The following is a 25,271-nucleotide window of genomic DNA, read 5'->3' as shown; positions in this document are numbered from 1 at the left end:
AATAATTTTTAAAAAATAAAAAATAATAAGCAACGTTGCCAAAATTTGGCAATTTCTCTTAGTTACTTTCTGACTTGGAGACTCACATTTAACTATAGTAACACTTCTAGCTTTATTTATAGTATTAATATAATTGTGTTAATATAGTTGGAAAAAGAGAAAGTTGTAAATCAATTTAAATATACGTTAAATAAATAAATAAGATGTCTTAAAATAATTAGTGGGACATGGATGGGGACTGGAAATTGGAGACAGCAAATTTTTTTTCCTTTCTAACATAAGAAACCACATTTAGCTATAGCAACACTTCTAGTATCAGCATTGGAGATACTCTAGATAACCGTCATCACAACTCAATACAAAAACAAAAATTAAGACATCAAACACAAATATCAATCATTTTACAAAAACAATTATTACACACACATGCAATCTCATAATCATCAAAGATCACTCGAGTGATCGATCAACCCTAATTAGTCAACCACACAACTCGAGAATCACTAATAGAAAAAATAATAATAATGAAAGAGATCGACACACTAAATTTATACTCAAAGCATAAATTTGTGTAAACAAAAAAAGAAAAATCAAATCTCAACGTCGCAATAAGTTCTGTCAAAGGTCTTGGACTTGGAAAAGTCAACCAAAACCGAAGAACAAAAGATCTTCAGGGTTCGATGAGAAGATTTCCAAACACCAACTCTGTACCTAATCCTTGCCTTGAGATCAAGGTTGAGCTCGACCTCGCCAGACTTTTTCTCGAGCCTCAGGTCCTTGGAGACGGAGCTGAAGAGAGCCGTGGACGAAGCCGTGAGCTTGACTTGGAGCCGAGTCACGTTGCGGCGGGGCTGGAAGAAAGGGCTGACGGTGCTAAAGGCTAGGGTTTGGTCGTCGTAATTGAGGTCGGACTCGATGGAGTCGAAGTAGATGGAGACTTTGGTGTTGGGGTTGTACGAGCGAACGACGAAGTCAAACGTTGCGTTTAGATGGTTGTCGTTGGAGAGATGGAAGTTGTGGACCGAAGCATCTTCGACGCTGAAAACGAGTCGTTTTGGCCTGAGTACGAGCCATATTATGAGTACGGCTAAACCCACTAGGACTATCAACCCTAGAAAGAACGTAGCCACCATACGAAGGATTCTGTGGTGTCCTGGTCTTGTTGGCTTGGCCACTCCTGGCGTTTGCTGACTTGGATTCGTCATTGAAATGATTGTAGTTCTAATCTAGTTTAGTTGAGTAGTAGTTTGATCGAACAATGGGATGGTTATATATATATATATATATATATATATAGTGGAGAGAATAATATGTATATATATTTATCACTTTTGGGTTTCGTGGATGAAACTCAAGAGATCTATAATGGTTATTCCAAGCTATAGCTATAGCAATATGTTCTTTTCTTCAATCTGAAAATTGGAACATTCAAAAGTTTCGTAAAGGAAAAGGTTGACAAGTGATTAATAGTTGGTGGCCCGGGGTAGAATAATATATATTTACATGTATAGGATTGCTATATATATATATATATATACGAGAGAAGTCTACTGTACGACTCTCAGTGTTCTCGACCTTTGAACAGTTTTCGGCACGAATTTTTTTATGACCGTGTATATTATAGCTATTTAGAGCATCAGCGCGATTTTCAGAAAATTCTAAATAGTTTACAGTACCGAAAATTTGATTTAAGCGTGTTGTTGCACACGTGACAAATTTTTTGATGCGCGTGGAAAGCAACATGTTTGAACCTAATTTTTTAGTACTATCAACTATTCGAAATTTTATGAAAAATTGCAGGATGCTCTAAATAACTACAATATACACGATCATAAAAAAAAATCGCGCCAAAAACTGCTTATGGGTCTAGAAATACTGAAAGCCCTACCAAGGCTTAAAGTGAATCCCTATAAAAAATTATCCTATATATACATATGTATACACGGTATATAAGATAAGATACAATAACTCTCTTTTTCATATTCGATAATAAAAAGAATTTTTTCATATCAATGTTTCTTTTTTTGTTGATAGCTCATCATCTCCATCTTTGGAATGATTCAATTTAATATATATATAATGGTGTTTAATTGTGCCCACCAACATATAAATATAAATATATATATATATATATTCATGTAACCAACAAGGAAAGAATATTTTCGTAGCCGTTATTATTATAAGGCCTTATTAATTTTCTCTAACTTTAATTATTATTCTCGTGGAATTTATTACTTTTCCACCAATTTAGATCATATTAAATAAAGTTTTGTTGTTAGTTACTATATATATATAGCAATATTATTGATTTCGATCATGAAATTGCGTATTCCTTGAAATAATATTGGCTGTTTGGATATATATATATATTAGTTGTCATCGATTTATATTGTATCGTATTGAGATCAATATTCAATTCATTTATAATTAGTGTATTTATTTAGTTTAGTTATTATATATTGTTGTATTAATTTGTATATTTTGTATTAATTGATTTTGTTTTCGGTTGATACTATATGTACTATTTTGTGTCTAAATTATAGATTTGTGAAGCTGGTTCAATGCAAAATGTGATATTTTTATAAAAAATTGTATTTTTTTTTAATTTGGAGCTTTTTTGTATAGAAAGATGGTATTTTTAAAAAAAAACTTGAGCCCTTTTAACTTGGGAGCCCTAAGTATAAGCCACCCGCCTATGTTAAGGTCGGCCCTATATGTGGTATTTGAGTTACACATATATTTACTAATTTGTAACTATTTCACATATATTATCACGAAACCAAGAAAATGAGCTAGAATGGTTTAATTAAGTCTCATTGATCGAAACTGAAAAGGCTATTAAACTGTACAACCAATTAACCAATCAGCTGGACAAACTGAAAAATACCATTATTTTTCTATACAAAAAGACCTCCAATTTTGAAAAATACCAATTTACATATAATTTTTTATACAAAATACCTTATTTTGCATTGGACAAGCACAATAACCAAACATTGAACGTTTGTCATCTGGGTGTGATGCCCAATTCACATGACAAAACCCAACAAGATACAAAGCATATATAGAACACACCTACTTTCTCATATGCATGCCATTGTCTAATGAGACTCAATTACAGTCTTCCAATCAGACTCAATTGGAGTTTGCATGAATTGAAAGAAATTTCGAAGTCTTGTCATTCTAGTATATTGTTTTAAAAAAATTCAACCTAGACTAGCATGGCCTATATTTTTCATGCCTTAAAAAATTTAGATCTGTGTCGATCCTGTATAAAATTGTGGGTCGAGCCCTATTTAAGCTGGCCCATATTTTAAATTTGGGCCCAGTTACTTTTACTAAAAAAAAAAAGTGAGAATGAAATTTTGAGCTTCAAAAGCTCCACTCCACTAGTTATAAGAGACTAACCACTAAGCTAAATGTGATTTTTTTTTTGTTACAATTATTTTTATATGCTTTTCAATAATATTTTACATACATTTATATTAAAGATATTCATCATTATAAATTATTAGAGTTTGAATACTACTAATAAATATTTAAACTTGTAATGGGCAAATTTTAATACAAATCAATATAGTTTTAAGTTTATATTTTATAATTAGTTTAGTCGTAGCACTATAAATACTCAAAGTTATCATCATTTAAATTTAAATATAATTTATAAATAAATATTTATTATTATTAATGTCAAATTATCGAACTTAATTATGATTTTTTACTGCATCATGTTTTCAGGCTAATTTACTCGTGCTTTACATTGATACCTAAAACGGCACGTAACATGATGTTGTGCCTAATTCAAACTCATATTTTTTTCGTGACATATCATACTCGTACCTTTCAGACTCGTATTGCGTCAATAATCACGATCGAATCTTACACATGCATATAAAAGTCTCCATTTTCTTTAAAAATATATAATTGCATTAGAATTTAGGTAATGGTCAACAAAGGACATTAACTAAAGTAAAAATAGAATATACTAATTGTATCTTTTAAGATGGCCTAATATGACCTAAACATCCACCACTAAATAATATCAGGGAATGTCAGCCTTGATATATATATATATATATAGTCACACTCACTCACACATGACACACATTAATAATCAAGTATATTCTATGTATATACTTGAAAGTTCACCTCAAAACTTCCCTTTTCCTTCATTATTTTCAACACTTTTGTCAACCACACACCCCATGACCCAACCCTACTAATACAAAATCTTTAAATGGTGACATAATAAAACAAAACAAAAGCAACAATGGCAGGTTATGTAAGTAGAAAAAAGAGAGTGACTCCAAACTTAAACACACACAACATCCACCAAAATAATATCAATACAAACTAATAGTGTCAATCGACACATCATATATCATTTAATAGATAAGAATTAATTAATAAGCCCTATATTATAATAAGGCAAAGATGACAACATACAAAGAAGGTATTAATATATAAGGGAACTTTTTCCATTTAATTATTTATTTTTTAAAATAGAAAAGCTATAAATATATTTCTTAATGGAGTGAATGGAGTTGGTCGCCGCATATGCCATGGAAGATGCTGTTCCATTGGAGAAGGAACCCATGGTTCGCCACCACTCTTCTCTATATAAACACCATCAAAACCTTCTCCTAATTCACACACGTCTTTTTCTCTTCATCTCTTATAATTTATATATATATATCCATGTTCGACTTATATACTCATCGACCATGCCAGCCACCATGGAAATCTCTTCTCTATTACTTTGGACCGGTTGTTCTTGATGGAGGAGCCACCTCTCGCTGTGCCCTAATCCTCCGGCCGCGCTCGGCGTTAATGGCTGCTTGACATAGTTTTTGGTTCAATGTAGGAGAGGGATTTTCAAGCTTATTATATATTATTTTCTCCTCCTCTCCTTCATCACCAGGGCAATTTTTCAATCCTTTGGCAATGTGTTTTCACCCCAGGCTGGGTATTTGATTTGATTATATTATATAGTATTTTAGGGTTTTAAGTAGTAGTAGTACTACGTACAAGTATTTTCCTTTGTAATGCATGCAATACAATCAAATAGTCAATGTTGAGATGCATCAAATAGTCCCACATATTTGAATTTGATAAATATTTTGAAGTATTGGTATAACCAACTATATAGTACCACCTCATGTGGTGTTGGACAAAAATTTGAACTCAATCTCACCAGATTTCTCTAGCTTGATCAAGTTGCTCGAGACCGAGCTCAAGAGAGTCATCATACCGGACTCTAGGGTTAGGGTTGTGATTTGAGTTTAGTTGAGTAGCCTTGAGAACAATCATGAGATTGCTGAAGATATATATATATAATGGAAAGAATATTAATTACAGAAAGTAACTATGAAAGTAACTATGACAATAACAGTCAGAATCCCGTGATTTGCATTCCGAACTAACTAGTAACAATATTTTCTTTTCTTCAATATAAAAATCGGCACATTCAAAAGTTCATAAAGAAAAAGGTTTTACAATAGTTACGGTAGAGGAGAATTATATTTATATTTATATAGATGAAAAAGAGGGGATATCGATGAGGTAATATATAATTATAGTTCTCTTTTATATATTCCAAAACGAGTGGTACACTAGTTTCCTCCATCTTTGGGGTAATTCCATTTAATACATATAGGTGTTTATCCCACCGATATAAATATATATATACATATAACTAAAGTTGTATGTGATTTCATCGAAGGACACATGGTAGTCATTAGAGAAGTAATTAGGCCCATAGGGAGCTAATGAAGTCTTGTGGAGCTCGCCCAAAGCTCCTCGAAGCGTAAACTCCTCTCAGCATTATGATCCGTTTTCAAGCATGAATGTCTTCAAGTTAGGCCACATCCCAAAAACATCCATTATGTCTTTCCTGTCTTTTTGGTCAGTTGGTCCTCTAGGTCTAGGAGTTTGTCCACGAAACCTGGAGGGAACGCCAGATGTCAATCACAATAGCTTTGTACCGCAAGCGACCACTTAACAGTTTTTTGTGTCTCGAGTAGTGGTGTCAAGCCCGTACACTCGACAATTGACATGTTCCAATGCATCGCCTAACATGAGAAACTGTAACGCCCCAACTCCAGGGACCGTTACGGTGTGCCTTGTAAACAGTGCTAAACTCGCTAATCGAGTCATTTGGCCAAAATCGTGAACTAAGTATGATTAGCGGTTTAGGGGTTAAACATTTTGGATAAGATGTAACGTTTCACTAGAACGTTTAATATATACATTGGGATCCCGAAAATAAAGTTTCAGAGTTTATTACAGAAAATATATACAACAGGCCGTTCTAAGCGGCATAACAGGGTTCAACCCTAGTTCCACTTTAAACCTCGGCCGTGGCGGACGAGCAGCTGCATATGTACACGTCATCACCTAAGCTCTCCAACTCAAGGATGGTCCAGCTTCCTCTTGCCTTTACCTGCACCACGTAGCACCCATGAGTCGAAGCCCAGCAAGAAAACACAATATATAACATGATATAATATCAACAATAATCATAGTAACCATTCGGAACCAACGGTCCATACAGATAGGTGACAATAGCCAAAAGTCACACTAATGAGCATCGCTCCCTCTAGCCATGTGACGATAGGGTCACCAGGGCTTAACCGATAAGTGTTTCTTTCATAAGCTTGGTTAGGATAGGTGCATGGTGATTAATCACCAACATAACCATCCTCTCGACTCTAGAGTCGTGACTAAGGACAGCGTCCCCCAGCCGTGTGACAACCAGTCATCGGGGTCATATACCTTGGCTGAAATCATCTGGTCTTAGACTAGGCAAGCGCTTATAATTCTCATTGACCTTCCGGTTGGTCCAGCACTAATACCCCATATGAGTCATTCAATGCCGACCTCGATTGGATCCAACCTTTATTTGGCCCGGCGTTTACAACGCACTGCCACCTCTGACCCTTGGGTCGGTAAAACACGACCAGTGCTCAGCCCGTGGTGAACTTAACTAATAAGTCACAGCTTCACAGACGGATCTGACACCATTGTCGATTCTGACTAATAAGTCAGCGCCATACACAGGTAAGCTATGCCACCAAACATATACCACATGTCCAATATCCATAAACAAGGTATTCAGCATGCTTACTTAACAGATATTAGTACAATTAGGACTATGCATTAACACAGATGCTCAAGCTCTGAACGATATCACACCAAGTATACAAAGCATGTCATAATCACATGTTTCTCATGCATCATATGCAATATATCCAGCACTCCAACATGCACCAATAACAGCCATGCATGTCACGTTTAATAGTCAACCACCATGCATCAAGAATTGTCATGCATGTCATACATAACAATCAACCGACATGCATTAATAATAACCACGCATGTCATACTCAGTAATCAACCAACATGCATTATAATAGCCACGCATGTCATACATATACGCAGGGTGCAGTTTTCTTACCTCATAGTCGAGCTAGAACGATTAAAAGAACGACCCTTGAGAACGATCAACTTTTAGTCCTTTAGCGGTCACCTAGCCATAACCAAATATAAGGTATCATCAATAAAAATGATCAACATAAGTTCCCAAATCAATATCTAGCCTCCGGGACATCGATCCCCACTTAACCGGGTACTAGGTTCAACCCCGAGGCTTATGGCTTGAATCCCCAAGCTAAAAACTTGTTTTTGGTCAAAATGGCCTTAAGGGCCGCGGCCCTCCCCTGCTGCGCCGCGGCGCGCCTTCAAACAGAAAGGCTCCCCCCTACCAGATGCCAAGGGTCGCGGCGCACCACAGCTGCGCGGCGCCCAGCCCAGAACAGCCAAAACGCCCACGCACGAACCCAGTTTTCCCCTGTGTTCTTTCCTCTCAAACCAGTCCTTCAAACCATCTCTAATCCTCCTTCAAACACACAATTAAACCCCCAAATAACACCCATAGCTCACCCTCATCAAATCCCAATCAAACCAACACAAAAACTCCCTTTGATTCCCACTTCCCACATCAAAACCATGAACTGAAAACTAAAAGGGAAAACAGAGTAACACCTGAAACCAAAGGATAAAACTTACCTCAAACACAGTTTTGAATCCCCTTTAATGGATGAAACAAGTCCCCTAGCTGCCACCTTTGATTTCCTAGCTTGAAAACTCTCCTAGAACTCAAGAACACCAAAGGAGAGAGAAGGGAGGAAAGTGTACGGGAAGGGAAGAAGAGGAGAACTCTGTTTTGTTCTGTTTTAATCTACCACTTTCTACAGCCAACAGCCACTAAGGTCATATATATCCACCCCTAAATGACCAAATTACCCTTGTGTCATCTAAAGCCTCTAAAACCAATTCAAGGGTAGAATTGGTACTTTCTGCTTATCCCGTTAATCATAATTAACGCTTCCCAATTCCCGCTAATCTCAATATCCTCAAATTCCAATAATTTATATCCCGTTACCCTAAAATCCCCGGTAACGCTATAACCATTAATATCACCCCGAGACTCACCCCGAGCCCCGAACTTAAACTCGTTATGACTAGACCGAACACTTACATCTCATGATCGTCTCATGTCGAATAGCTCGAACCAATCCACCTTATAATGTGGCTATATTAATTAATCACAACCATGCACCCAAAATATACATTTACGCCCACAGTGGCCAAATTACCAAAATACCATTATAATAATAAATACTCACATATGCATGCATTCACCATTATATAATAATATAATTCACATAAACATGCATATAATCATTAAATACTATAATAAATCAATTATGACCATCCCGGCCTCCTAATCAAGGTCTTAAACCTTATTAGGAAATTTGAGGCATTACAGAAACATGTAGCTGCGTTCTGACAGTGTCAGTGGGCATGTAAAATTGTGGGATGCAACCTACAAATTGGGCCCGTGCGATACGCAGGGCCCACCACCTTAATTAGTGCTCCCAGATGTGTTAATTAGCATTAAACTCCCATGGTTGAGAATATTTGTAATAAATCTCCATTAAGAGAATTAATTGTCTTCAGCCCCTATAAATAGGGCTGAGGCTTCCATCATAAACGACTTTTTGGCTTTTGGATTTCTAATCCCTCTTTTTGGTATTCAGTAATATATACGCTGCGTGAGAAACTTTCATTGAAGCTTGCCACCTCAAGCTTCAATGGATTGAGGTTGTTTTATAACCTGAACCACTTAAATATCGTGCGCTTTAATGCATTTCTTTTGAAAGCTAATTTTAGACTTTTAAAGCTTAAAAGTCATTTTAAGATTTGATTGGGATGTCCATGCGCTCTAGCTTTTTACACTAAATAAAAAAAAGCTTTGAGGAAAAGTTAATCTTTGTAACTTCTTAAAAAAAATGTTTTTTTAGAACCCCAAAGCCAAAGCCTAGTCAACTAAGCTCTCATAGTGTTTCTAGGATCTTCAGTTTTTCCATTTATGGGCTTTAAATGGTCATCTAGTTCCCCTACTTTTTTAATTCACAAAAAAAAAACAATAAGATTAAATGACAACTAATAAAAACTAACATAATTATATTAATAATGATAAATACACACTCATTTTGCACACTTAAAATGCACACAATGATGTGACATGCATCTTAAACCATTCAATTTTTTCAGGATGAGACCCACTATTTGTATGTGTGATTTAAGATGCATGTCACATCATTGTGTGTATTTAGAGTGTGCAAAATGAGTGTGCCCTACCATTACTTTAATTATATATATTTAATAATAGGAGTGTTCATTGGTCAGTTTGGGCGGGTTTGGTGGATTTTTTACAAATCCAAACTTATAATCGGGTTGGTACTTTTCAACTCGTAACCCACCCAATTAAAAAAAAATAAAGTTCAACCCGACCATCGATTTGGGCAGTTAACCCGTCCAAACAGCTGAAACTTTTTTTTAAAGCTTTTTTCTAAAACAAAATAAATTTTCACTAATTTTTTTATTATTTTCTCTATTTTTAGTTTGTATTTGTAACTAAATAATTATTACTTTAAAATATAGGGGTTTTTTTTATAAAAAAAAGTTAATTTGAATTTAGTTTTATATATGTATAATTAATAATTAAGAAATATACCAGGAAGTTTGAAATGAAGGTCGGGCTGTTCGGGTTGCATTTTTTGTCGATTTTTTTGGATTGGTTTGGATGAGTTATTCATGTTAGGCGTGTTGCAGAAATTTTTGCACAACCCTATTTAGTAATATAAATAAAATATATATATTTTAATAAATGTTGGATTTGAAAATCTGGATGTTAATTGGATTGGATCGGTTGACGAATGACACTCTGAAAATCTAATTGTGTGGTTTAAGATGCATGTCTCATCATTGAGTATATTTAGAATGTGCAAAATAAGTGTGTCCTTATCATTACTCTAATTATATATATTTAATAATATATATCTATATATATAAAGGAGAGCTTCAAGAAGATTATGTGACACTCTAAAATCTCTTCAAATCACTCTTTCTATTTTCTCATTTAATCTAATTTTTTTATTCATTTTCTATTTTCTAAAATATCTTAACAATTGAAAATATCAATATATATATACATATTAATTTAATTAAAAATTTAATTTGCTTAAATATATTAACTACTTTATCATTGAAAAATACTAAAAAAATTTAATTAAAAATTACATAATAGTTTTCGGTTCTCTATATATCTATTTTTCTCATTTTTATTTGAATAAAAATTATACTAGATAAAAATATCTACATATAATAATAATAATAAAATCTATCTATTTATATTTTAACTTTTTGACAAAATACAAGATCCAAATGTTAACTTTTAACAATAAAATATTCAAACGGGTAATCAACCAAATTATACATGGTTCAAATAATCTATCTTTACATTCATATTTTTGAATTTTTGACAAAACACAAGGTCCACAAATTAATTTTTTAAAAAATTAATAGTCAAAATAGGTAAACAACTAAAATACAAGGTGAAAATTATAGTCAATATGTCTTCACGTGTCCATATAAAGAACATGTTGTACGAGTATGGTGAAAATGAATCACCACCCCATAATCTCCCAAAAAATATTTTAAAACATATATGTTTTAATAATTACAAAAGATTGCGCGGAGAGCGGTTATATTTTCTAGTTTTTTAATAAATATTGGATTTGATCGGTTACTAATTGAATTTTCAGAATATCTTTCGCCAACCAATCAAATCCAATTAATATCCAGCTTTTTAAATCCAATTATAATTGAAAATCTAATATTTTGTAATTGGATTAGTTTTGAATTGTTCAAGGTAATTAGATTGGTTTAAGTCATCACCAACCTAATTATGTAGGATCTATTTTTAGTTATATTATGAGATTCTTTCAAAATTAATATTAGGTTCATCCATTTTTAACTTGACTAATAGTGATAATGGTAATCCAAACCGAATAGACAACACCACTACAAGACATGATTAATTCGTACAATGATTTTTGTCAACATTAGAAAATGATATAAACAGAAAACGACATCAAATAGCAAGCACGGAAAAATTAAAAACGACAATGGAGGTGTACAATAGAAAGACTACAACAAAGTAAAAAACGACAGTTTCATCAAAAGAAAATCGAAAAAACGACAACGAAACCAATAACTGTTTGTAAAATCTAAAATATGATTAAAAGATTAATTTTTTTTTAAGAAAAGAATAATAATAATTAAGGACCTTTCTCACCTCGGTGGGTTGTAAAAAGCGGGAAGATTTTCAAAATTTGAAATTCAAAATAAACAGAAATTAAAAAAAAATATGATCGTTATGCCTGAATTTATTTTTTAATATTATAAAATTTTTAATTAAAAAAAATATGCCTTTATAGCTACTTTTTTTCAAATCCATTTTCATTTTCATTTTCATTTGCATTTCGTTTTCATTCGCATCTCATTTTCTCTCTAGAGCAGAACCGCAGTGAAGGTACGTACTGTTCATCAACTCTCTTTCAGTTTCTTTCGATTCCTTATCTTCTTCTTCTTCTTCTTCTTCTTCTTCTTCTTCAATCGATCTTCCCCTTTTTCAGATTTGAGCAGAAACCCTAATTTTCAAATGGGTCAGATCCAGTACTCCGAGAAATACTTCGACGACACCTATGAGTACAGGTACTTTTCTTTCTCTCTTTCTCTTTCTCTTTCATATTTCAATTTCATTTCATCTCTTTTAATCGGAATATATATATATATATATATATTTTCAGGCACGTCGTTCTTCCTCCGGAAGTGGCCAAACTGCTCCCCAAGAATCGCCTTCTCTCTGAGGTATTTTCTGCCTTTTTTCTAAGAAACCTAATTTTCTGTTTTACTTTTTTGTACCCTTTTGATTGGTTGATTTGAATGAAAGGTTTGAATTTTTATTTTTAATAAAAAAAGTGAATATTGGGTGTGATTTTTATGTGTCTGATTTTGGTCTGGGCTTGGCGTGTTCCGTGTTGTGTTTATTTTGAGTCTGATTTGTGGTTTTTGTGTATGGATTTTGATTCAAAATCATTGTTTGATCATAGAGTTGTATATATTTAAGAAGAAATGGGATCGAACAATATAATCCACCTTTGATTATGCATTGTCTCTTAAGCTGTCTTATGAGAAATGGGATTTTGCTTAGGTTTCATGTTCTTTCAATTATCATTTGAATCTTTGTGTGTTAAGCATTATTTCATTGATTGAATGATTGAATCCCTATTGTACTTTTTGTTTGTGATTTTGAAATTTTAAGATATGGGTTTGGGTTTAACTTGAATGTAATGCCTTGTATTGGTAATTTCTTTGTATTAAACTCTCTAAAGGACCTGAGGTGGCGACATTGTTATGAATGTTATTGTTCCTAATTGTTTGGTTTTCAGAATGAATGGCGTGCTATTGGAGTGCAGCAGAGTCGTGGCTGGGTTCACTATGCCATTCATCGCCCCGAGCCACACATCATGCTCTTTAGGAGGACTCTGAACTATCAACAGCAGCAGCAGGAGAACCAAGCATAAGGCCCAAGTAATCAGATATCAATCAACATTTGAGTATCTGGAACTGAAATTAAATACTTGATACTTGAACTTTATGGTTTGTTATGAGTAGTTTGGATGTTATTATATTTTGCACTGTCTATGCTACTTAGTTCTCCCATTTGGAGAATTTAATGACAAGCTTTTTACTTAGTTAATCTGGGCTATATTAGGAGGAGGATGACTCCATCAAGTCTCTTCCATCGGATGAAAAAACTTGTGTTTACCTCTGGTGTACTATGATTTTGTGGATTTAAAATCCAGTTATGTACTATTTATGGGAGGTTGATGGAAGTGTCTGCCATTTGTGTGTTTCGTTTTGATTTGGTGGGTTTCACATATATATTAGCTTTGAATGAAAGTTCATTGCGCTAAAATTGTTTTGATTTCATAGCAAGGTTGAATGAATATCTCTATGCATGTATTTTGGTCATTTGGTCTTTTCTAACCTTTTCAAGAAAAGAAAAATGTGGTCAAAATTCTTTTCTTGGTAGCACTTAATTTGGTCACATTGACATAACAATAACATTCTCAATACACAAAGTTGGTTTTGTATTTTTGTCCCAATTTGGATATGTATAAAAACTATATGAAAATATTTCATGAAAATTATCTTGGTGGTTTTTTTTGAACACGTGTAAAGGGGAGTAAAATTTCTACTAAGGTCCAATTTCTTTAGAGACATTTTGAACACAATAAACACCCTTACAGTACTCTCAATAGGTGATTTAAAATAACTAAATAGGTAAAATTATACTAAAATATATTAAAATGAGTCTATAATGTATGCTTTATTCTTCAAATACACTATTTATCTATGTAAATATATAATATTAATTTTTTTATATTATTTCTTACATTATTTACAAATATATAAAATCACACACAAATAAATATATGTTGATTTTATAATATTATTATATTTCATTTTTTAATAAATTTTTATTGTTATTTTTTTTTGGTAGTATTATAATATAATTATGTGATATAATATATGAGTAGATTTTATAAACATTAAAAGATATTATGATACTATTAAGAGTTAAAGAAAATATTTAAAAATATAGTATTAAAATGATATATATAAAAAAAATAGAGAAACTAATGTATATTGTAATATAAAAGTTAGACCTAAAATAAAATAATATGTTTTGAATATGTATTTTAAAGATGGAATAGTCATTGAGCGTGCTCTTAGAATTGAAATGTAATAAGATTTATTTAAAAAAATGATTATTATTTTTTTCATTACAACAATAGTGAGAAAATTTCCTCATTTTTTTCTTTATAAAAGATAATCACTCCACAAAAACAGTGGGGAAATTTATATATCATAAACCACTTGCTAAGCACAATAGTTATCTAAATTTTCTTTTTAAATGATTCAACATATTAGTTTTTGTGAAATTGACCTTATATATATATAAAAAAACATTATGCAAATATAGAATTTACTTACAAAATTTTGCATAATTTAATGAATATGGAATTGATTGGTATTTTTTTCCCTCCTAAAACCAAAAAAATAGCACTTTAGATACAACAAATTAGATTAAATTTAAATTGCAGCAAATTCTTTCTCATGTCTCAAATTTGTTGTCAATAAATTGCACCCTACACTTTTTTTTTTTTTCAAACATGAAAATTAATCATGAAAATAAAAAAAAATAACAGAGACTAGACAGTTACATATCATGGAGTAGAAGTTGGAGAAGAAGAAGAAGAAGAAAATCCTAAAGCTTGACTTATCAACTTCATGTGCTCCTTAATCAACTCAGCTTTCTCAATCATTACCTCTGCTTCTTCCATTCTCAGCCTCACCCACCTCTTCTGCAACTCCCTCACTTTCTCTTCATCCAAACACTCCCACCATTTTCCCTTTGACAATTCTTCGTTCTCCAACAAACCTCCACAACCCATTTCCATTTCAATTTTCTCTTCCTCTGCATGGTCTTCTCTTTTGGGAGACTGGGGTTTCTTGCCCCAGATCTTGCGAGCGATCTTGTGGAGTTTCTTATCGTGAGGGGTCTTGATGAGGGACTTGGTCCTTGCTTCGCGGTGGTACTTTATGCGCAGACGGCGGAGCTTGTCGATGATCTGGCTGTGGCTGAATTTGTGACCCAGACGGGTTCGGATTCGTTCCAGGTTTGGGGATGTGATGGCCGAAGAAGGAGACGAGTGTTTCGACAGCTTTAGGAACGATTTCAGGAGCCGCGTCTCGTCGGATTCGGTGAACAGTCGCCGGAATTTTCCGCTGGTCGACGGTTTCGACGGTGACTCCGTCGGAGACGGGAGCTTGGTGGTGGTGGTGGTGGTGCGCTTTGGCGTTGACATGGTTGGATTTTTTGAAAACGGAAAAATGGATTTGGATTTTTGGAACCGGATTTGGATTTAAATGGTCGTATTAGTTTATTATTATTTTAATATTTTATTGGCCCAAGCCCAATTCACTGGCCCAGGCCCACTCCAACTAAAAGGCTTAAGACAATCAAATGAGAAAATACACTGTTTTTATGTTTTTTATTACAAAAATATGATGTTTAAATCTCATTCAAAACATTTATAAATTTGTAAAAAAATTATATGTATGTAAATTCGTGAAAAAAATAAAAATTTTAAACAAAAATAGTAAATAATTTTCACTTACAATTAAAAATTAATTTAAAAAAAAAGTGAATAATGAAACTCACAAATTGTGTCCAAACAAAAACTTTTGAAATAGACTTTGTGGGAATTTTGTTAGAAAATTTTCAAATGATTTAAATTTTACTTACATAAACCTTCTTTCTTAAAGGATTTTGTTAGTAGAAAATATTATCTAATTAATCGTTCAATCAAATTAAGCCATGAAATTCTTATAATAAAGTGATATGATCAATCTATGATATGTTCAACCATTATATCTAATAGGGATAGTAATAAATATAAAATCACCAATTAATGACAAAATATTCATGTCAATAAATATAAAGTCATGATCTTTAGTAAGATTAATAACACAAAACTTTTTAGTATTTTTAAATTTTAATTATTATATTTTTTTATTAAAATTTGATAAATTTAGAGTGTTGTTGGCATTGTAGTTAGTAACGAATTATTGTTTTTAAATTAATTTTTTTTAGATATAAGCTAATTATAGATTGTCAAGTAAGTCCTCCATCCAAATTAACAAGAGATGCCAATAATAAGAATAAATTAATGAAATAATATATTTAATTATTTTTGGCGCCAATAATTTTGATAAATATTTTATTATTTTCCCACATATGTTTGGTAAGAAAAATAAAATTTCAACAATAAAAAAAAAGAACAAGCTTTGTATGTATAACAAACATTTTGTTCAATATATATATATATAAAATGTAACTTAAATTTGTTATGAGAAAATTTTCATGAAAATTTCACAAATTAAGAAATTCCTAATTTTCGCAAACTTTTCTTTCCTAATTTCAATATAGAATAAATATAATTTCAGTATCAAAATTAAATCAAATCCAACCAAACCCTAAAAAATGTGAATTTCATTCCCAATATCTCTCCAATGAATAAAGAAAACCAAACCAAACCAAACCCTTTCGTCTTCTCTCAACCCCTTTCCTTTTTTCTCTCTCTCTAATCTCTGCGCCTTTTATGCCCTAACCCACCATTGTTGATTGTCAACACGTTTTCTCGACTGATAAAGGGGATCTTTTTTCTTTACACAGCACAACCAGGCCTGGGTATGTAAGCCTCGTCATCAGCTAGGGATTCCATTATCCAATTTCTCCGTAAGGTATTGCCAATTTCTTTCTTTTTTCTTTAAAATTTGATGCCTTTGTTGTTTTCTATTCCATTGCTATTTCAATCTGAGCTGTTTTGATTTGACGAAACCTTTGCCAAAAGAAGAAAATAATAATAATAATTAAAAAAAATTGTAACTGATTTTAGAGCGTAGAAGGAGAAGAATAAAAGACCCATTTTTGTGTAGATATTAAAAAAAAAATCACACATTCACTCATTATTGCATGAAAATGAGAAGCTAGATACTATAGGAATTACACAAAAGTCAAAATGGTAAATTTTTATATCCAGAAAATTATGCATGTATCTCATCTGTCCTATTTAAATTGTGTTCTTAGTTTTATTGTTCATGAAATAGTTTCAAGTTTTTTACTCATTATTGATAAACTTGTGCTAGTGTTGTGTTGTAATTTAAATTAAGTTCTTAATAAAATATTGAGACACACAAAATTAGTAATTTACATTTTAGTCTCAGGAAATGATTTAAGTATAGTCCTCAAGTAAATAAATGAAACCTAAGCATAGCAAATTTGAAAAAAGAAAAAAGAAACTTGAAAGAGGGACTTCTAAGTTCTAATAGCTATAGCAAATTTATTATGAAAATATCTATCATGGTATCTATAATGTATTTTAGGAAATGAAAAGAAACCATTGAGTGGGCTTATTTTCTCTGTACCTCTTGTCAAAGTGCTGTTCATAGAAACTGACCTACACATGGCCTATCTCTCCTTCTATCTCATTAACCGAAACTTTTTAATATTTAAATCTTCATCACAAGTCATAACCCCTATAATTTTTTGTTTCATTCAAAAAAATCATGTCTCAATATTCAACACACTGGTTTTCTGTATTTAGTGATTGTATATGTTTGAATTTGAATACAAAGCTTACATGTATATTTTTGCGTAATGGTATTTTTTTGGGTAGACATTGTTAGGTTTCCATGGCGAAAGGTACAGATTCAGAGGAGTTCATGGTTTTATCTCAAGTTCGGACGGGTTTGAAGCGAGAGTTTGCCTTTGCTTTGAAGGTTCAGGCAGAGCTTTGTGGGTCTTTGGGTCGAACCCGATCGAAGAAAGCTGACAATGAGGGTTTATATAATGCGAGTGGGTCTTTGGGTCGAACTCGGTCGAGGAAAGCTTGCAATGAGGGTGTAGGTAATGCAAGTGGGTTTTTGGGTCGAACTCGGTCGACGAAACCTCACAGTGTGGGTTTGGATATTGAGAGTGGGAAGAGTTTGAAGGCCTCTACTTCCTTAGAAATGGAGAAAGTTTCAAAAACAAGCAATAAAGGAGTTAAAATGAGGATTGCAGATCCTTTAAGTGAGGAGGAGGCTAAGAGCGATGTGGTTGATAATGTGGGCGATGAGGAGCTTAAGATCGATGCTTCTGAGTTGGTGGCAGGGGTGCACAAGGCCAAACGTTGTCGTTTGGTTGAAACAAAGGCGGGTGATGAAATAGAAGATAAAATGGTTTTAGTTATGGAGGGGAAGCCCATGGAGGAGGATACAGAGAAAATCACTTCCAAAAAGCCTTTAGAAGAAGTAATATGTGAAGATAAGCATGTGAAGGAGCAAGTGGAGGGAATGGAACCGAAAATGTTTTCCGATGACGAGTGTAGTTTCAAAGATAAATCATTGTCCGTTGAAGTCAAGCCATTGGAGGATCAAACAGGAGGATTTGATCTCCCAAAATCATTATTGCATGAAGCAGCGAAGGAAGTGGTGGTTGAGAAGTCAAAGCCAAAGCCACTAAGGCGGTTTACTCGATCTGCTTTAAAGTTAAAGCAGGAAATTGTTCAGGAAGTAGTACCTGAAGTGGAATCATTGCACAATGATAATTCCATAGAGGGTCAAATGGAAAAATGCAAGCCCAAAAAGTCATCACTAGACAATTCAATATGTGAAAATAAGCTTGTGGTGGAGCAAACAAAGAAAATTGATTCCCCAAAGGCTTTAGGTGATGAACCTATGTGCGTGGATGAGTCCACAAATGATCAAGGAGAGAAATTTGATCCTCAAAAGTCTTTAGGAGATGAACCTATGTGTGAAGACATTTCCACAAATGAGCAAGGAGAGAACGTTGATCCTCAAAAGCCTTTAGTAGATGAAACCATGCATGGAGATAAGTCTTTAGAAGAGCAAACAGAGAAAATTGACGCACCAAAGCCTTTAGTAGATGAACCCATGTCTAATGATAAGTATACACAGGAGCAAATTGATCACCAGAAGCTGTTAGTGGATGGAATCTTACATGAAGATATGCCCTTGGAGGAACAAGCAGAGAATATTGATCTCCCAAAGCCTTTAGGAGATAAATCCATTGAGGAGCATGGGGAGAAAATTGATTTTCCATTGCTTTCATTGGATCGAACCTTATATGAAGATAATTCCTTGGAAGAACAAGCAAAGCAAATTGATACCACAAAGCATTTGGTTGATGATCAAGCGTCAGTTTTGATTAAATGCGAACACAAGGCAAGCAACGTTGTGCTTGAGACACCACCAAGGCGGTTTACTCGGTCAGCCTTGAAGCCAAAGTCAGAGATGCCAGGTGTGGTGAAGGAAGCAGCAGCAAAAGAAGATGCAAGTGAGAAAGATGTTAACATGAGTAGCTTAATTGTGACATCCACAACAAAGCTGGATACATACAATACAGTGAAGAAGTTTCCTGCCAAATTAAAAGACCTTCTTGATACAGGAATTCTCGAGGGACAGTCGGTTAGGTACATGAGAGGCCAAAAGGTACTATATTCTCCAATTTCATTCATTATGCCGTTCTTCAATTTCTGTGTGCTTGTGATTGCTGGTTTAAAATTTATTCATTTACTCCTTCGTACCTAGGTAAAAGGACCTCAAGATTCTGGACTTCGAGGAGTGATCAAAGGGTCTGGAATAGCATGTCATTGTGATATTTGCAAAGGAAAGGAAGTAAGAACACACGTCATTTGTTTTGGTTTGTACAAGTCCATGTGTGTATTATTTTGCTTTATTTCTACTGAACTTCTGTGTTTTGTAGGTTGTTACTCCTACTGTTTTTGAGCTGCATGCTGCTAGCTTAAATAAACGTCCACCAGAGTATATATACTTGGACAATGGGAACACCCTTCGTGATGTCATGAAAGCATGCCAAAATTCTTCGCTGGTCAGTTTGGAAGAAGCAGTCAAAATGGCCATTGGTTGTTCTTCTATTGTTAAGTGTAACATCTGTATGAATTGCAAAGGTTGCTTTTATCTCTACTTTTTTTTTTATTTTCTCCATCACGAGTATCTGCACGGATTGTAACTTCTTTGATTATTCATATTTACAGGATCTATTCCCAAAGACACCAATCGAAAAACATCGCTACTTTGTAATTCATGTATCACATTGAAAGAATCTCAATCTAACAGGGTTGAAAGTGCTGACAACAATGAAGAGTAAGCCTTTTTCTATTGTTACTTTGTAAAGGCAGGTTATCTTTATGGAACAGACTTTATGTTCTTATTATGCATATGTGTACAGGAACTCATAGCTATGAATTTTTACTACAATATTGTTTGTAAAGAGGGGTTGATCTGGCAGGATGCATTAATTCTTTCATTCATATTACTATTTATTTTTTCTTTCAATAATTTTTTTGATTTTACAACCACAGTTTTTAAGACAAGCTTATGTTTAAGATATTTCAGGTCACCAAAACCAGTCTTTTCTCCGAAGAGTACTAGTAGTTTGTCTAAGAACAATAACTCATCACAAAGTAAGAGTCGAGGAAGAATAACACGAAAGTACTTTCTCTCTCTCTCTCTCTCTTACTTGTTCCCAGGTTTTGTAATATATTTATTTTTGTGTTTTGACAATCTGCATAATTGAGGTACCTTCTAAATTTATAGTTCTCTTTTTGACATAAAGGGATCTTCGGCTGCATAAATTGGTATTCGAGGAAGATATTTTGCCAGATGGAACTGAAGTAGCATATTATGCTCGTGGACAGGTTTCAATAAAGTATAGTGAGTTTCACTTGTTTAAGACATTTTGTGTACAAGTGAATTAATTAGTGTTTGTTTGATGTTTGCAGAAATTATTGGTGGGTTATAAAAAGGGCTATGGAATCATATGCAGTTGTTGCAATTCTGAGGTACTTTATCTTCCTCTAGTATTCAATACTCCTAATTATACCACATCTTGTAATTTTATTTTCTTACACTTGATGTGCAGGTCAGTGCCTCCCAGTTTGAAGCTCATGCTGGTTGGGCATCACGCCGAAAGCCGTGAGTGTTTCTTCAATTCTTTTCGGTAGTTAGGTCTAAATTTCTGGTCTATAATGTCAAATGATTCTAAAATTTGGCAATGCCTCTTGTTGCTGGTGTCATGTTGACGATCATAACATGTCTCATTTACTTTTTGGCAGCAAAGATTCTATATAATCGGTAATAACCTTGCCATTTACCTTTTCTTTTGGCAGCTACTTGCACATATACACATCTAATGGAGTGTCTCTCCACGAATTGTCATTGTCAATATCAAAGAATCGGAAATTCTCTACCTATGATAATGATGATCTCTGCTATGTCTGTCATGATGGAGGAAATCTTTTGTGCTGTGATGGATGTCCAAGGGCTTTTCATGGACGTAGGTTACTTCTCTTTGAGTTTTTTTTTGTGCTAGTTTTTTCCTTCTCATTTGGCATGTGATCTTGTGTGCATGCTGGATAAATTTTTAGTTTTATGGTATGTCTACATTTTTATCTTTTATGTTGTGCAATTCTAAAGGTGTGAGAAGTCATCTGTTTATCTCTTTGATAGATCCATGTCTATTGTTTAGAAGTTTCAACTTTTTGTCACCTGCATGGATTGTAGGTTTGATTTATTTTTATTTTTTGGGGGCCATTGCAGAATGTATTAATCAACCTATAGTTCCTAGTGGCACTTGGTATTGCAAAATATGCCAAAATCAACAAGTAAATGACAAGTCTGTGGAGCGTAATGTCAATGCCCTTGCAGCTGGAAGGGTCCCAGGTGTTGATCCTATACAGCAAATTGCCAACCGCTGCATCCGCATAATCAATACTGAAGAAATTGATTTTGGTGGATGTGCACTATGCAGGTGTCTTTATATCTTCTATTGTAGTGGAATAGTATCGTAGTGTTCGGTTTTGATGCAACACCATGGCACTTGACTTTTTTTAGTGGTTACATTGCATACTATTTGTTTTCTTTTCTCTTAACAGTGACATCACCGACATTTTGTGCGTATTTGTCTGCTCCTGGTGTTTGCAAAACATGTCATTTCCTCTTCTTTTTAATATATATAATTAATTTTTGCTTCTGCAGAGATCACGATTTTAGTAAATCAGATTTTGGTCCGCGCACTGTACTATTTTGTGACCAGGTATATTTCTCTCATTAAAAAAAAAAGATTTTGTAATTTTCCAGTTTTGACTTAGGTGCTTTGTTTTTTTCTCAGTGCGAAAGAGAATTTCATGTTGGCTGTTTGAAAGAGCATGGAATGCAAGATCTTAAGGTGACCTGACCCTCATTATTTCTGTTCTTATTTTTCATCATCATTATTTTTGTTAAATTTTTTATTTACTCAAAGTTAAAAAATGATTGTCAACCAGGAATTGCCGATCGGGGCATGGTTCTGTTGCAGAGATTGTCAGAGGATTCATTCGGCTTTGCAAAAATTGCTAGCTAGTGGAGAAGAGAAGCTCCCGGAGTCTCTTATCAATGTTATTAACAAGAAGCAGAACAAGGAAGGCTCAGAGAGTCGGACCGAACTTGATATTAAATGGAGGATACTTAATGGGAAAAAAATGGCTTCTAATGATGAAGCTGTCTTATTGCTTTCCAAGGCCGTTGCCATTTTCCATGTGAGTGTTTATTGGTTGCTGTCTAACTTTAACACTTTTTACAGCTCCAACCAAGCATTTTAGTATTACAGATGCTCAAAGTTTTATCTTCCATGTATAACGTACTCATTTGTTTTGTTTTTCATTTCTGCTTCAGGATTCTTTTGCTCCAATAACTTATTCTTCTACAAATCATGATCTAATCCCAGCAATGCTCTATGGGTGAGCAATAACTTTTATTAACAGAGGATATGATATTTATTTGTTGGGGAAAGAGTTTTTTTTTTTGCTTAATGCTTATTCATTGATTATCTTGATTTCACAGAAAAACCAGCATGGGCCAAGATTTTAGTCGCATGTACTGTGCAATTTTGACAGTCAAGTAAGAATCTTGCAAAAATGTAATTTAGTTATTATGGTCAAAGTTTTTTCCAATATGGTAACTTGAAAACACTTCTTGTAATGCAGCCAATGCGTTGTCTCGGCTGGAATATTCCGCATCTATGGATCAGATGTGGCGGAGCTTCCTTTGGTGGCTACGAGAGCTGAATGCCAAGGACAGGTTTGTTCAAGCTGCTATTTATGATGTTCAATACTTTCTTATCATCGTCTTCGATAAAATATACTCGATTAGAAGTTGTTCTAACTTTAAGTTCTGTTCAGGGTTACTTCCAAACCTTGTTTTCATGTTTCGAGAGATTTCTCGCTTTCTTGAACGTGAAGAATCTTGTGCTACCAGCTGCTGACGAGGCAGTATCGATTTGGACCAAAAAGTTTGGTTTCAGCAAGTTACCACAAGACGAGGTGCGTGAATCCAAGAGTCTTTCTTCTTCTTCTTCTTCTTCTTGTTTTGAGTTTTATCACCGTGAATGATCATTACTCGGTGTATCTATTTGATTTTGTATTGCAGCTAAACAAGTTCAAGAGACAATACCAGATGATGATCTTTCAAGGGACACCGGTGCTTAGGAAGGTGGTTCCCAAGTGCAGAATCGTTGGGAGATAAGATTGGTAGGTAGCTGGATGTATTTTTTCAGCGAAATTTTGGGACGGAAAAGCGGGCATTTTGCCGAGCCTTTTCCTTCAGATGTACAGGGTCGTTTTTCTAGTTATTTTGGTGTACATGAGAGCAAACAGTATACTAGAAATTCTTCAAGATATGGTGGGTGGTTCCTTTTTAGGGTTTATAAAAAAAAAAACATATGATCCAATTATGAATATGATAGAACTAGGAAAAGGAATACGGATGGGTGGGATGGAGGGAATGGGAATGATGACCTTTAATTTTTGTTCTTTTTGTATTATAGTTTGATCCAAACCTAAAATGGGAAATTCATTCTTGTTTATTTCTTCCATTTTATGACTCTGTCAAAATTTAATATCTTTTGGAAGGCCTCCCAATTTTGATTGTATTTGTTTGTTCCTTTGTTCTTGGATCTTTTGAGGAGAAAGCTCAAATTTTGATTAATGGAACGAGGCTTGGAGGATTTCTTTTGCTGTACTCAAATGTTAGAGTCAATGCTTTGATTTTCTTCATTTTGATCTGTAGTTTTTCCTTTTTAGATGAAAGTTTTGCTTAGCAATAAAATCATCTCATTCAAATATATATATAAATATTGGACAATTCTTACATTCTCGATTCGTGAATAGTGTTTAGTGTAATTTGTTTTTATGACACTGAAAATTAAGTTCAAACATGTTTTTTCCACACTTATAAAAAAATTAGTCACGTATAAATATTTATAGGGATTTTTTCATAAATATGGTTTTTTAGCCATTAATATGTAAAAATATGGTAATTAATTTCTTTTGGTTTGTATGGACAAATTTAATTAAAAAAATTCAGATTATGAGAAAAAAAAGAAGGTATACTAATGATTTTTTACAAAAAATTTGCATAATAATGATTTTTTTACAAAAATATGGTAAAAAGCCCCAAAGAATACAAATTTTAAAAAAATCATAAAATAATACTATTAAAAAAAAAGCCATATTTTTTAAAATGTTATTAAAAAACTCATATAAAATGTAATTTTCCATATTTATATATATATTATCTTGGACTTTAGTACTAATTAGCTTCTTAAATGTTTATTTGAAAAGTAATTCTAAAATGACATTGGTTTAGAGATATGTGAAAACGCTACTAATTTTTTTTTCATAATACAAATAGTAATTGTTATTTTATTGGTATTCTTTGTAATTAAATTGGAGTAGATAGAGTAACTATTTTTTCTTAAGAGTATTTTATAAGATTTTCTTTAGATTTTAATTTATTTTATAAATAAAAAAGCTTATTGTGGTGGTAGATGACTTTATTTAAAAAGATTACGTTGCATGATCTTTTCAAATTTATAGTCTCTCTTTTTATATATATATATATATATATATATATAGTGCACTAACAACATCAATAATGAATTAATTAAACATAAAATTAAGATTTACTTTTAATTAATTGCTTTGTATCAACTTTTAAGATATTCCTCCTCCTATGCTTTTTGTTTCAAAAAAAACAAAAGAAGATATTCCTTCTATGCACTAATTTTTATTATTGTGACTAAAAGTTGAGATTGTATGATCTCTTCATATCATTTTAATTATTTTTTTTTAACAATATTGCAAAAAAAAGAATAAATATATGGGAGT

General features: G+C 33.2%; 4 protein-coding genes across 5 annotated transcripts; 2 read left to right on the top strand and 2 right to left on the bottom strand.

The window, feature by feature from the left end:
• Nucleotides 1-379: 379 nt before the first annotated feature.
• On the bottom strand, nucleotides 380-1,255 carry LOC133815768 (uncharacterized protein At1g08160-like). The gene has a single exon (XM_062248571.1). The coding sequence runs from the start codon at nucleotides 1,203-1,205 to the stop codon at nucleotides 591-593; it is 615 nt and encodes a 204-aa protein (XP_062104555.1). The 5' UTR covers nucleotides 1,206-1,255; the 3' UTR covers nucleotides 380-590.
• Nucleotides 1,256-11,811: 10,556 nt separating this feature from the next.
• On the top strand, nucleotides 11,812-13,336 carry LOC133816874 (cyclin-dependent kinases regulatory subunit 1). The gene is made up of 4 exons (XM_062249190.1): nucleotides 11,812-11,941; nucleotides 12,045-12,123; nucleotides 12,219-12,279; nucleotides 12,861-13,336. The coding sequence occupies exons 2-4, from the start codon at nucleotides 12,071-12,073 to the stop codon at nucleotides 12,993-12,995; spliced, it is 249 nt and encodes an 82-aa protein (XP_062105174.1). The 5' UTR covers nucleotides 11,812-11,941; nucleotides 12,045-12,070; the 3' UTR covers nucleotides 12,996-13,336.
• A 1,369-nt stretch (nucleotides 13,337-14,705) lies between these two features.
• Nucleotides 14,706-15,347, bottom strand: LOC133818906 (uncharacterized). Its single transcript, XM_062252019.1, has one exon. It carries the CDS (start codon nucleotides 15,345-15,347, stop codon nucleotides 14,706-14,708), a length of 642 nt encoding a protein of 213 aa, XP_062108003.1.
• A 1,094-nt stretch (nucleotides 15,348-16,441) lies between these two features.
• On the top strand, nucleotides 16,442-24,129 carry LOC133816873 (uncharacterized). Of its 2 annotated transcripts, none has more exons than XM_062249188.1 (19): nucleotides 16,442-16,785; nucleotides 17,721-19,536; nucleotides 19,636-19,722; nucleotides 19,811-20,015; nucleotides 20,103-20,211; nucleotides 20,455-20,559; nucleotides 20,684-20,765; nucleotides 20,850-20,909; nucleotides 20,990-21,042; nucleotides 21,237-21,403; nucleotides 21,667-21,877; nucleotides 22,105-22,162; nucleotides 22,238-22,294; nucleotides 22,392-22,643; nucleotides 22,780-22,844; nucleotides 22,948-23,004; nucleotides 23,091-23,184; nucleotides 23,286-23,426; nucleotides 23,533-24,129. In XM_062249188.1, the coding sequence occupies exons 2-19, from the start codon at nucleotides 17,737-17,739 to the stop codon at nucleotides 23,626-23,628; spliced, it is 3,699 nt and encodes a 1,232-aa protein (XP_062105172.1). In that variant the 5' UTR covers nucleotides 16,442-16,785; nucleotides 17,721-17,736; the 3' UTR covers nucleotides 23,629-24,129. The 2 variants fall into 2 exon arrangements, with proteins under 2 accessions (XP_062105172.1, XP_062105173.1); XM_062249189.1 differs by having other exon boundaries at nucleotides 16,444-16,785; nucleotides 20,464-20,559.
• The last annotated feature ends 1,142 nt before the right edge of the window (nucleotides 24,130-25,271 follow it).

Source organism: Humulus lupulus, chromosome 2, assembly GCF_963169125.1.
Source record: "Humulus lupulus chromosome 2, drHumLupu1.1, whole genome shotgun sequence".
Taxonomy (NCBI): Eukaryota; Viridiplantae; Streptophyta; class Magnoliopsida; order Rosales; family Cannabaceae; genus Humulus; species Humulus lupulus.
The sequence above is the reverse complement of the archived record's forward strand: the minus strand, read 5'-3'. Positions and strand labels throughout refer to the sequence as shown.